Source organism: Amblyomma mixtum, chromosome 3 (genome assembly GCF_055824585.1).
Source record: "Amblyomma mixtum isolate Tamu chromosome 3, ASM5582458v1, whole genome shotgun sequence".
NCBI classification, from domain to species: domain Eukaryota; kingdom Metazoa; phylum Arthropoda; class Arachnida; order Ixodida; family Ixodidae; genus Amblyomma; species Amblyomma mixtum.
This window is the reverse complement of record NC_143014.1, coordinates 165,225,152-165,237,872: the sequence shown is the minus strand read 5'-3', so window position 1 is coordinate 165,237,872 and position 12,721 is coordinate 165,225,152. Positions and strand designations below refer to the sequence as shown.

The window sequence follows — 12,721 nt, the reverse complement described above, 5'->3', positions numbered from 1 at the left end:
TCAAAATTCGCCATCTTTGGGGGTCAGCAGTATTAGCAGCAATCAAAAGAGGAGAAAGAGAAGCAATAGAGCGTTATACTAGGGAAACAAGCTGCAGTGTTATATTTTAGTTACACTTCTAGTTTTACCGCCGCCAGCTTTACGGCCTACTAGCAGTTGTGATTCACCATTATGCCAGTTCCTCCGTAAGCTTCATTACAGGCCCATTCTTCTGTAGGTAATGTACCGTGCTTAAACCGTTCATCTTAGCCCCCCTGGCTGCAGCCCGGCTATCAACTTCTCCGGAAAGGCACACGTGCGCCCCATCACAATCTGCTCTCTCAAGCCATTTATCGAGCACTGACGACGACCTAACAAGGTCTTCTTTCTCTGGGGGTCACTGCTGCGCTGTGGAACACACTTGAACGCATATCCGTTCGCCGCTCCGTTCTTCGTCCAAAATGCTCTACCGCTGACGTCGCTGGGGGGCAGCGCGGAATCCCCTCCCCCCTCAAATGACTACGGGGACGCCCGCACAGGAAGTGGTCCAATGAGCCCGCCGTTAGCGCGCCGACCGAAATCGATGGGTCCCCACCAACGACCCGAGCCAACCCCATGATCCTCGCCGCTCATCACAGTGCGGGCAGGGGTCGACCGCCCCAACGCGATATCGAAACCGTCATCGCATAGCCGGGCAGCCCCGCGAAGCTTCCGGGCATGCATACTATGCGTCGGAGGCTGCAGCTCGAGACAAATGCCCCTCTTCCTATGGGGGGGGGTCTCAATTACTCCCAATCGAAATGGACGCGGCGGCTTTCCGCTGTATTACGCGTGGCGCAACTGCATGCGCTCTGCCGCGGCACTCCGGAAGGGGGAGGGGGCGTTCGACCCCGGCGACACAAGGCTGCCGTTGTTACGGAGCGGGTGGAAGCGGCTTCGCAAGCAACAACATAAAGGGACCATCCGGATACACACCGCCGCCAACGGCCTGCCACATGCAAAACTTCAATTGTTCTCCAACTTGGCTCAATGTGGGACAAAAGACCCGCCGTGTATGTACATACATACACGCACGCACAATCAGACGACGCGCGCCACAGGAGGGAGGAAGTGGGGGAGAGGGTGGGGGGTTGCAAAGCACCTGGTGCTCGAACGGGGGGAGCTCCGCAGCATGCAGCGTTTAGGTCTCGGCGGTGCACCGCAGCAGTAATTACGTAATGACCCCCGGTCGCTTACCTCAATCACTTTCACACCATTGTTCGCCGCGGGTTACCCAGCGGGAAACGCGGCTAACGCTACCCCCTCGCGTTGACCCCTCGGTGAGGACGCCGCCGCGCGCACAGATCGACGGCGGCGTCCCCGGTGCGGCGCAAAGACAATCAGAGCCGCAAACTGCCGACAGGTAATGAAAACGTCTCCGCGGGCTTCCTTGCACAACGACCCACGCGCGCGACCCGCTCCAGCGGGCACAGCATAGCGGTGCCGTAATGCGACTAATAACCAGTGATTAGATGACTGCAACGCAGGCATATATTTGCAGTCGGTCTCACAATTAAGTTGCAGAGCTTTGTCAACATGTCGCGAAGGTCGCACGATTATGGTTACACATTTCCTGCTGTCTTAACGACAAGACGTACAGCAGTTGAGAAAAAGCAAAACAGAAAAAATCCCGGGCTCGAATCCGACCGCGACGGCCGCGTTTCGATGGAGGCGAAACGCAAGAGGCGCCCGTGTGCTGTGCGATGTCAGTGCACGTTAAAGATCCACAGGTGGTCGAAATTATTCCGGAGACCTCCACTACGGCACCTCTTCTTTCACTCCTACCTTCCTCCCTTCCCTTACGGCGCGGTTCAGGTGTCCGCCGAGATATGAGAGACAGATACTGCGCCATTTCCTTTCCTCAAAAACCAATTTACCAATTTACTTTCGATCACAGGTATGATTTAATCAAGGTCGGAACAAAAACAAATGAGTGCTCATTATAAAAAAAAAATCAGCCGCTGGAACCAACGCTCGCGATTTACACGCACGCTCCAAGTGCGGTAGCCTAACAACGCGTTACAAATAAGTGAAATTTCCGTGAAGTCCGCAGGCAAGTGGGTGGGATGGCTATGAAGAAGGGGAAGGCGCATAACTGCCTTAATCATGGTGAACACCTGAACCGCGCCGTGATGAAAGAGATGAAGGAGGGAGTGAAAGAAGGAAATGAGAAAGAGATGCCGTAGCAGAGGGCTCCGGTTTGTTTTGACCACTTGGGTTCTTTAACGTGAACTGACATCGCCTTAGCACACGGGCGCTTTTTTCTCTTCGCGCCCGCCGAAATTCACAAACGCCCCAGTGCTCTGTCATATAGTTATGTCAGCGCAAACCGCCTGAGATATGCCTGAATATAGCTTTGCACCAGCTGTCTTGGTTTACATCAGTGTGCTTCAATGAGATGCCGACGGGATATGTCCTACCGCTAAAAACGCCCATATTGTGGGCCATACACCGCGGCACAAAGAAGTGACACAGACAGTTGCACCACCTTTACTCTGCAAGAAAGCCACTTTCGGGCCTGAATTCTCATTGGAGAGACCCCAGACCGAGACTGCATACAGTTATCATGTGCAAGATCAGTGAACTTTCGGCTAAGACGGCATGGCGTACAGCAATGATGACGGCATTTACACTGTAAACGCCTAAAAACACCCGCACAGCCGCCGTTTTGAAATAAGCCACGTCGCCGCTCATTTCGTATGTTTCGTTGCTAACCACGTCGATGTAGACGGTATGCGAAACGCGAGCGGCCCTCACGATGACGTCCCACAGCGACGCGGTTTAGTATTTATACGGCACGCTGAGGACCTCAAAATGACAGCGAGGTGACGAACAAGAGCTGGCCGTCTTTTACGATGAAGCACGACCGATGCAAGACTCCTATCACTTTCATTAAGGGACATGTTGGAAACCAGGCGTTATTGAACCGGAGTTGCGCCTTGGAAACAATGGCAGACCAAGAACACAGCCCAAGCGCTTTACGCTGAAGGGCCCGGAAGCTGCAATGGCACGACGCTTTGAAAGCTGGAAATGATTAGCTCAGAGGTCATCGTTTCGACCACTTAGCTCGGCGTACGTGACGATCGAGCCGCAGATAATCGGCTTCAGCTGAAAACGTTCAGCGTTCCCAGGCATTGAGAGCCTTCCTCCACATCGGCGTGCATGTGTTTCCTAGCAGACAAACGGAAATCAGTGCCACTTCGAGCAGGAAAGACCATGGCGATGGCTTCCCGAAAAACACGTCGAAGCCAGCATAAGACAGTTTCAGTTAGCTACGCGGCTTAGCGAAAACCCCGGCATGATCCAGGGGGCAGCCCGACAGACACGATGGCACTTACAACGGCCCAGCAATATGCGCTACGATGTCCGTTCCTTCTCCGCCCCTTGTGACTCAATAGCGCTAAATAGCGCCCCTGGTTTGGCCTAAAAGTTTCCAGCCTGGTTATGTCAGTGCACTGCAGTGAAGCACGAACAATGCATACCATTACACTAAGGACCCCGCGCTGCCAAGGCGGCGTTGCGATTGTTCGATTGCGAGAGCTACCCAGCTGTGGTCGCTTGGGCAGGACGAAAACAACGGAACAATATACACGACGGCAGATACATAGCGCCACTACATACGCGTGGCGCGGTTCACGCAGTCGTATGCTGCGTGCGGCTTCCACAGGACGTGGACGGCTGTGCCTACGCGGCAACAGATGGCGTCGCTCAAAAAGCAATGCGTCGAGGCGACATTGTCAGAATGCAAGGCTCCAGCGCAGTACCCAGAAACTAGAAGACAATTCCCTTCACGCAAAAGCGCGTGGAATAGAAAAATTCTCGCCGCACCGTGCCTATATCGCACCGCAATCGTCCAACAGGCGGGCGCGCACGTTTGCATATAATCTCAGTCCGCAGAGGACAAAGCTGCTGACGAGGAAGAGCTTAGCCGAAGATAGAGAAACAAAGCACGCCCACAAAACGAGGAAGTCCGAAGGAAGGTCCCGTAGTCAAATTACGCCAGCCAAATGACACGGGAAAGAGATAAGACGGAAACGCCGCTGCTTTTCCCGGCGGACAGACGCTTTCCCAGCCATTGTGACGCAGCCGCACTCTACCGGGGTATCTTGAAGACCTAAACTCGCTCGTAGTTGCCCTGCAGGAAGACATCGGCGCTGCGCTATTGTGACCTTGAGACTGCGGACGTTTGGGCTCCCCGGGAGCTGCGCCTTGTGAGCCGACGGTGAACTTCACGCGTGAAAACAGAGCGCGCAGCGTAGGCAAACAGACGGAGCAGCAGCGACCGAAGCCGTCTCGGTCGAGAGAAGGGACTGCCACGTGCGCGCCAACGTCGGTGGCGCACGCGCGTGCTGCATGTGATGCTTGCACGTAACACGCCGACGCCTAGCCAGATCGGCACACACGGCACGTTATGTATATGCCATAGTTGTATATCTTTGATGATTATTATTAAGAGCAGGTCTCAATACTGCCACACATTACGCAACCTCCACGTTTAGTAATCTCTGCAAAAACTTTCTTTCCGTTGAAAAAAAACCTTGACTTTAAAAATAACAACAAAAGCTCAAGAGCTGCTTGAATAGCAGCGCGAATAGCATTAAGGGAGGGACGACGACAGAGACGGAGCGAAAAGAGCGCCAACTCCCAACTGGCTTATTCAGCTGAAGATGCCCCGCACACGTACAAATACGAAGCGCCAGCAAGTAATGGAAATAAAGAGAAAAATAAAAAGAAAAAAAGGGAGAAAAGGACAACCATCAGCATGAATGGTACAGGGTGATAGCACCAAGGTCCTAATCACCAGCCATCCAAAAACCTTTGCTCCTTTCCCGGTGAATGTAAGTGATGGCATGCTTACACACCCCTCTCCTGCAGGAGCAATCTTAGCCGCCTCGGTTATACTTCTCGAACACACTGATTTTTGTGTCGAAAAACAATTCCGCCTCTTTTGAACGCAGTTACGCATGTTATTCGCGCTGCCATACAAGCTACTACGAACCAACTAGCCCCGCAAGCAACCACTCTACTCAGGAGCCTAGACAACTTTGAAAGCGTCTGCAACTCTGCATCCTCAGCAACCAGGAGCGGCACCCAGGGAGCCGGCTGGTTTCCCTGTACATTGAAAATGCACAGCGACCGAGGCTCTGTACAGCAGGAGGCAAAACCGAACAGAAGGGGTGCAACACGCCTGCTGTTATTCACTGCACGTTTACAATGAGTATATATCAGAGCGTTGGAAAACAGAAACCTTGGATCGTGGCCTTGGCGGTCGTCAGCCCTCAAGGTCTGCGTGCACTGCTTCGCTCCCTGAGAGCGTCGCGCTTGAGCGAGAGATTGCTAGTGTGTCGTGTATACGCATCTTGCGGCGTACCTCCGGCGCTCTCCGCCTTTTATTCCCTTCTTTTGCGTTCCCCCGTGCAGTGTAGCCAACCGGTACATTGAGAAGAACTGGTGCAAGTCTTAATGGGCAAAAAAGGACCGAGCATGCTTACAGCATTCGATTCAGAGCGAGAGCACTGTTTTGTTTTTAATTTTTTAGGCAACTGATTTTACTGATTTTTCATGCATGAGTAACTGAACTGAGGTGCACACATGACGGCTGATTCATTTTTATACTGCTTTTTTTTTTTTTTTAGCGGACACACGAAAGACGATTTCCCTCGGGTCAGAACCTCTGGATTAGTGCTGCGTAGAAGACGACGATGAGCGGTCAGTGTCGCGGGACGGAGCGTAAGGAAGTGCTGCGTATAAGACGACGATTGGGGCGCGCTCGCGCTACTGATCGTCGCAAGACGATAGACGCAACATACTGCTTTGCTATGCCCTGAACGTCCGGATTAGAGCTTTCGCTGTAACATTTCAGATTCCCGCATCCCGATTGGCTGAGGGCATTGCCCAGTTAAGTAGCTCAGAGGAAAAATTGGAGCGCATTGACTGAAAACATGATAAGGCAAAGTACAACAAGAGGCGTACAAATCAATGTATCAGAAGACTCAAGGGATTGAAAAACAGCCCGACAAAAAAAAAAAAATCACTGTAGGTAGAGGTGCTATACGCAGTGAGGGAGCACATCGAATCCAAAGGGTGACCGCAGATCAGGAGCAAGCGAAAGGAACAGCCAGGAGAACAAGAATTGGTTGTAATCGCTTAGCAGGCATCCTTGAGCTTACCGATAAACCTCAAAAGAAGGGTACATCGCGGCAGGATCCTGCCAGTGGTCAGATATATGCGGCCCAAAGTTGGAAGTTAATGAAAAAGATTAAGGACAGTGCAGCGCGCTATAGGATAGGAAATGACAGGACTAACGTTAAAGAAGACTCCAAGAGAGCGGTGTGTATTATAGTGGAGTAGAAACACGAGTTAACGATATTCCTGTGGATATCAAATGAAGGAAATCGGCTGTAGGTGACGGCATATAATCCTGAATTAAAACAAATAAAATATATTATTTTCATGGTAACAGAGCGGATATGGCAGCGGCACAGAATCAGCTGTAGATACGAGGCTAGGAAATCCGCTGGGGTATACTGTTACCGCGGCTGGCGCAGGGACAGAGCAGACAAGAAGTTAATGGGAGAGAGAAGCCTTCTGTCTTCCAGCGGACGCGAACACATATTGATGATACTGTTAGCTTAGGTGGAATGAACGCGGGAAAACAAATGAACTAAAACACTGAAGTAAAAAAAAAAAGGCCGCCAAAACTAACAGACGGCACTCCCGCTGAAGCATCAGGTCGTTTGCGGTGTAAAATTTCGCAACTTTCACAAGGCACAAGAGAACTCATCAGGGTAGAACCTCCGCCGCTGCTTGCTACACGTAACTACAGCACAAAAGAAAGCACGTTTACGATTTCCCCGTTGGACATTAAGGAAGAACAAATAGCTTTCAAAAAAAAAAAATCGTCAGAGAGGTACTTCATTCATTCGTAAGCCGATCCTTAGTTCGTTGTATTGCCCGCAGTGAGCGCCTCTGCAAGTCGCCCACAGATCGTTTCCTCGAATTTGGGCGCGGTCGCTGAGTCAAGAGCACAAACCCACGAGGTGCCCTCGATTCGCAGTGCAACACGGACAGCGCACCGTGCACAGGGCCACTCACCAGACTCAGCGACTTTGCCGCCGCATCCGGCCTGAGCGATGGGACCACGGTGTCGGCGCTGCTGGTCCCGTAGCCGGCATCCTGCGCACAGGCGAAGGCCCAATGACAGGCATCAGTTTTGAAGCGTCGCAGAAGCAAACCAAGAGCGCCGCGGCAGCTCTTCACTGTACACAATACAACGAAGAAAGAAGCGCCTCAACCCGCGGCAGAGACGTCAGAATGGGGGAGCGCAAATCAGCCAGAAGTGTAGGGCTCGTTTGTAGAACGAGGAGCGAGAGAGGGCATAGTTTGGCAGCGAAATCGATTTACGCAAGATTTAAAAAGGGGGGGGGGGGAGTAAATGCACAGTTCTGCAACGAACGCACGCTTGCTCGCATTTCGCTCAAATAGACTCTTAATAAGAAATTAAGTATTCGGGAAAGTTTGAAGCTCTACGAATTTAATATACAACAGGAAAAAACTGCCATTTTCTCCCAAATGTATTTGAGACTTTTCATTCACCTGCCAGTAATAAGAACAAAAGAAAACAGACAACATGAACGATTAACAAATACGGTTCCTACCATCACAAAAAAAAAACGATAAGATGCAGTGTAAACGAGAGACTGAACGGGCATCATGCTGTTGACTCTTGAGAGCATGTATAAGGAGGTCATAAATCTACGAGGATATCCACGTTAACTATAAAACATAGGCAAGCTTTGTGGAAACAAAACTGCGCACTGCACGCGAGCGAAATGAATGTCGTTTGATGGCCACCTTGCAAAAGTTGGAGTGTTTTTGCATCTGCAAGCTAAATACATATCTTGCAAGCATTGCAGCTGCATAATACCCCGGAGGTACGTACGTGCGTGAAAATCAGTTATCGAAATTATTCTTTTCAGTTGTTATTCTGACCTGTCAAAAAAAAAAATGGCTGAGGCTTAACTTGGTTAAGCCTGGAGAATGCGAAGCATCATCGTGTCGCGTAATTTGGAGGCGCACAACCACAGCGACGGCGCGAGGTGGGCCCCCATTTCTCCACTGTCGTGACGTCATCGTGTCACGCGGTGTGACGTCATGTATCACGTGATTTGGAGGCGCACAACCACAGCGACGGCGCGAGGTGGGCCCCCGTTTCTCTACTGTCGTGACGTCATGTCACGTGGTGTGACGTCATGTATCACGTGATTTGGAGGCGCACAACCACAGCGACGGCGCGAGGTGGGCCCCCGTTTCTCTACTGTCGTGACGTCATCGTGTCACGTGGTGTGACGTCATGTATCACGTGATTTGGAGGCGCATAACCACGGTGAAGGGCTGAAGTGGTAGCTAAAGTAGTATGCTTCGCATAAAAACGTAATTTCGAACCCTTTGAGAAACGAGCACTCAGTTCGGACATTCGACGCCCGTGGTTGTCAGCCGTTCACCGATGCCGAAAGCGCGAGCACGAACGCCGCGTTTCTCCAGCACTGATCTTACCCACAGTGCACAGGAAGGTGCTGCCACCTAACGGCATCTTTTCAACAAATGAGCCTTCAATATTTTCAGCCAGAGCATCAGAATAATTGAACGGCTTCAAACAAATATAGCTGCTAAATCGTAAGCGAACACAGGTTACGAATAATCGGCGACAAAACACGTTCCTTATACTGCGGATTAGCTAACACAATGATTTACTTTCATTGAGCTTCACCCACGCTGCACGGGAAGCACTACCTCCGTGTTCGGCTTCGATGGAGCGAAACAAATCGACTCATTGACCAATTCTATTCCAATTATATTCTATTCCTTTGTAGTAGGTGCAGCTGTAAGTACTAGTGCTGACTGTTACTAGTTAACACTCCCCCCCCCCCCCCCCGCATTTAATGACGTCACACCGTTTCGACCAATCACGAGTCTTGCAACGCCGCCAATGTTTAGGCGATGCCGGTTTTTCGTGTCGGTGAGGTGTTTAATGCATTCACTTGACTCATCACCGCAATCAGCAAAGCAAAATTCAGGGGGCACTTTGACTGTCTAAAGTGGGTAGAGGCGGAAGCGTTTTCCGCACCACCTTCGCTGTTTCTGTGGCACTGGTGGGCGTCACATATATTTGAGTACTAATTACTAAGTGATGGCAAATCACTAATTAATTGTTAATTACTGATTAATGCCTGAATGCTAATTAACTGCCAATTAATGACGCTTAAGCTTCGCCTTTAGAAGTGGAACGCGACAGCGCGTTGTAGCGCTGCCAGGGAGTCCACGGAACGCCACCACCCGTTCGGCGCGATGCCTTGCCCTTTGAACGCAACGCTTTTTGAGGAAAGGAAACGGCGCAGTAATTCTCTGTCATCTCGGTGGACACCTGAACCGCACCGTAGAGGAATGGAGGTGGGAGTGAAAGAAGATAAAGAGGAGCCGTAATGAAGAAAATGAAAATTGTATTTGAGGAAAGGAAATTACGCAGTAACTGTCTCACATATCTCGGTGGACACCCGTCAAAATTCAGGGGGGCACTTTTTTGACCTAAAGTGTGGTCACTGATGTGTGGTTAAGATGTTAAGCTTCGCCCCTAAGAGTGGAACGCGACAGCGTCTTGCAACGCTGCCAAGGAGTCCATAGAACGCCATCGCCCATTCGGTTCTACGCCTCGCTCGTCGGTAAATTGGTTTTTGAGAAAAGGAAATGTATCTGTCTCTCATTAGTCGGTGGACACCTAAACCTCGCCGGAAGGGAGTGGAGGAGGATGAGAGTGAGTGAAGACACCGTATTCACTAGACGCGCCTTTGTTCATTCCAAATCATCGAGCTGGCATGGCGGAGTGGATAGCGTGCTCGTCTCTCACGCCGAAGACCGGGGTTCGATTCCTGAGCTCGACCAATTTCTTAATCGCTTTTATTTATTTATATGGCCTGACTAGTAAAGCTAATTAGGTAATTAAGCAATTAACTAAGCTCAGTCCCACTTACTTGGAGCATCACTATACGATCCCTTCAATTGGTTGTATGGTTACTAGCCAAAGTGCAATTGGCCCCGCTTGAAATTCGCGTACTGTGACGTCACGACCGTTTCCACCAATTGAAAAGCGTGACATTTTCTGTCGACAACTGCTGCTTACAACGATGAGACATTAAAGGCTTCCGCCTTAATAACGGCAGCGCGGGTGCGCGCGTACTTCGCCTGGCCACGCAGCAGACCTAAATAAATGTCAGGAGCTAACTGTGCGCGAGAGAAAATGACCTTTCGTTAAGAGGAAAGACGCCTTGAGCCGGGCTAAGCCGCGCGCACGATCCCGCCGGTTACTAATCTACTGCGTGACTGGATCAGATCTGCAGTCGACTGGCTGGCTGCGTAGGAATACTCCGCTAATTACGCGTCCAGGACAGGGCACTCTGGGCGTGTTCAGCGGAAAGTGGGTGCTGGACAAGCAGCATAAGGTTGCTGACAGGATGCAAGTGTTGAGCAATACCGCTGCTCCGCGAAAGCGTGCAGCGCAAATACATTTTGGAAGCTCTGCGCTAAGCTCTTTCACGCATCGCGCATTCAAAACTGAAAATCTCTGAGCGACTGAGTGCGCGCTACAAAAACAAATTCCAAGTTCCTACGTATGAAGCTCTGGCTTATACGTTATTATTATTTTTTGCATAATATTCAGCGAAGCTTCTTCATAATTGGAGGTCACCGTTCAACACGGTTCCATTTTCCGGTAAAATTCCAGATGTCTTCTAGAGATCACAAGCAAGTGGTATGAAGACGTGCAGAAAGGTGTGGTTTGGTTTGGTTTGGTTTATGGGGTTTAACGTCCCAAAGCGACTCAGGCTATGAGGGACGCCGTAGCGAAGGGCTCCGGAAATTTCGACCACCTGGGGTTCTTTAACGTGCACTCACATCGCACAGTACACGGGCCTCTAGAATTTCTCCTCCAAAGAAATTCGTCCGCCGCGGCCGGAATCGAACCCGCGTCTTTTGGGTCAGCAGCCGAGCACCATAACCACTGAGCCACCACGGCGGCGTGCAGAAAGGTGTGTTATTATTATTATTATTATTATTATTATTATTATTATTATTATTATTATTATTATTATTATTATTAAAATATGGCAGCGTTACCAAAATAAAAGCAAGTATAGTCCAACAAAGTAAAGAAGCCACCCAACTGTTCCATACTAAGAAAAGAGCGAATATCAGAGCAGGAACGGCATTAACAGTCAACCAATAGTGCCAGCGCTATAGAGGTGAAGACTCAGTTTTGTCACTACACGAAACTTCCTGCGGGCCTCCTCATCTGAAAACAAGGCCAGACACCTAAAAGTGTCCCATGCGAATTAAGCCCTCTGCAAATAGGCTGACGAAATTTGGCCGCCACCACCATGCTAGGGCTGTTAAAAGCTTGGCACTTGAAACAAAAGTTTCGAAAAGACACTCGCCACAGCTGCTAAGCGAGCAGCGAGGGGAAGGAGAGATGCTCGACCTGGCTTGCGAAGCCGTCATGCCCCATTGCCATTGACGCACTGTACTGAGAAATGGGTGCACCTGTTTAGCACTACCGAGGAGCATGGTTAGTGATAACAGCCATTTATTGCTACTCATCAGGGAACCAGACCGCTTAACCTGAAGCGCCAGCTTACAGCTTACAGTGGGCAAATGCAATCAATCCATTCAATCAAATGTCGTAAATAACGCCTTTACCGTGGACAACCCAAAGGTAAGAGAAGAAAAAAATCTTGTTTTGCTTTTTCCTTTCTACTTAAGTCGTGAATGAAGGACGGCGTTGTTGATTTTCCCGAAAAAAAGGGATGATTTCTTTTATTTTTTCTTTTAAGAGTGCACGTCCTTCACCTTATCGCTAGAGAAGTCCATTCATCGGTGCCATGTGTGTGTGTGTGTGTGTGTGTGTGTGTGTGTGTGTGTGTGTGTGTGTGGGGGGGGGGGTGTGCGTGCGTGCGTGCGTGCGTGTGTGTGTGTGTGTGTGTGTGTGTGTGTGTGTGTGTGTGTGTGTGTGTGTGTGTGTGTGTGTGTGTGTGTGTGTGTGTGTGTGTGTGCGTGCGTGCATGCGTGTGTGCGTGCGTTCGTGCGTGCGCGGGGGAGTTGCCACTTGTGTAAAAAAAACTTCCTGAGGACAAAAGGAAAAAAGAAGCATGTGGCAGTAAAAATGAAAACAAAAAAGTGCGACCTAAAGTAAGTGCTGCACCTGTGGGAACACTTGGCGCTGAAGGGTTTGAAAGAATGTCAATGAACATTTATTCATACGCATATAGTTCCCGTTGACTCGATTTATAACATACGATATGGGATATTTACAGCACTTTAATTTTAGAGCACTAAAAAAAACTGACAACAGAAAACGTTGTGAAATATGTGCACCTTATATTTTGTGAGAGGGCATTTTGGCGGGCTAGTTGGAGCATGATGCTCAGTAAGGCAACAGCGCTGAAAACAAGGACGACGTAAGACTACTGATTTTGTGGTGTTCAGATTAGGATCACAACAGGCACAGCGCCGCTGAAACGAGACCTAACTTTGTACTTGCCTTCAGCGCACAGAGGAGCTTAATACAAGAACTCTAAAACATAGCCCATGTACGAGTACGCATTTAATATACGTATTCAAGTAAGCAGACACGCTAAATATTTCCCTGTAGGTC

The 12,721-nt window shown here is 49.9% G+C and overlaps 1 protein-coding gene across 3 annotated transcripts in view; it reads right to left on the bottom strand.

Moving 5' to 3' along the window:
• Positions 1-12,721, bottom strand: part of LOC149352602 (uncharacterized) — a 390,194-nt gene that overhangs the window by 97,074 nt on the left and 280,399 nt on the right. For 2 of the 3 annotated variants that reach the window (XM_089581788.1, XM_089581789.1), the window contains one exon: positions 7,114-7,194. The exons of the other annotated variant lie outside the window; for it this stretch is intronic. In XM_089581788.1, coding sequence (XP_089437914.1) covers positions 7,114-7,194 — 81 coding nt within the window. The remainder of the gene's footprint in view (positions 1-7,113; positions 7,195-12,721) is intronic. 3 annotated transcript variants of the gene reach the window in all.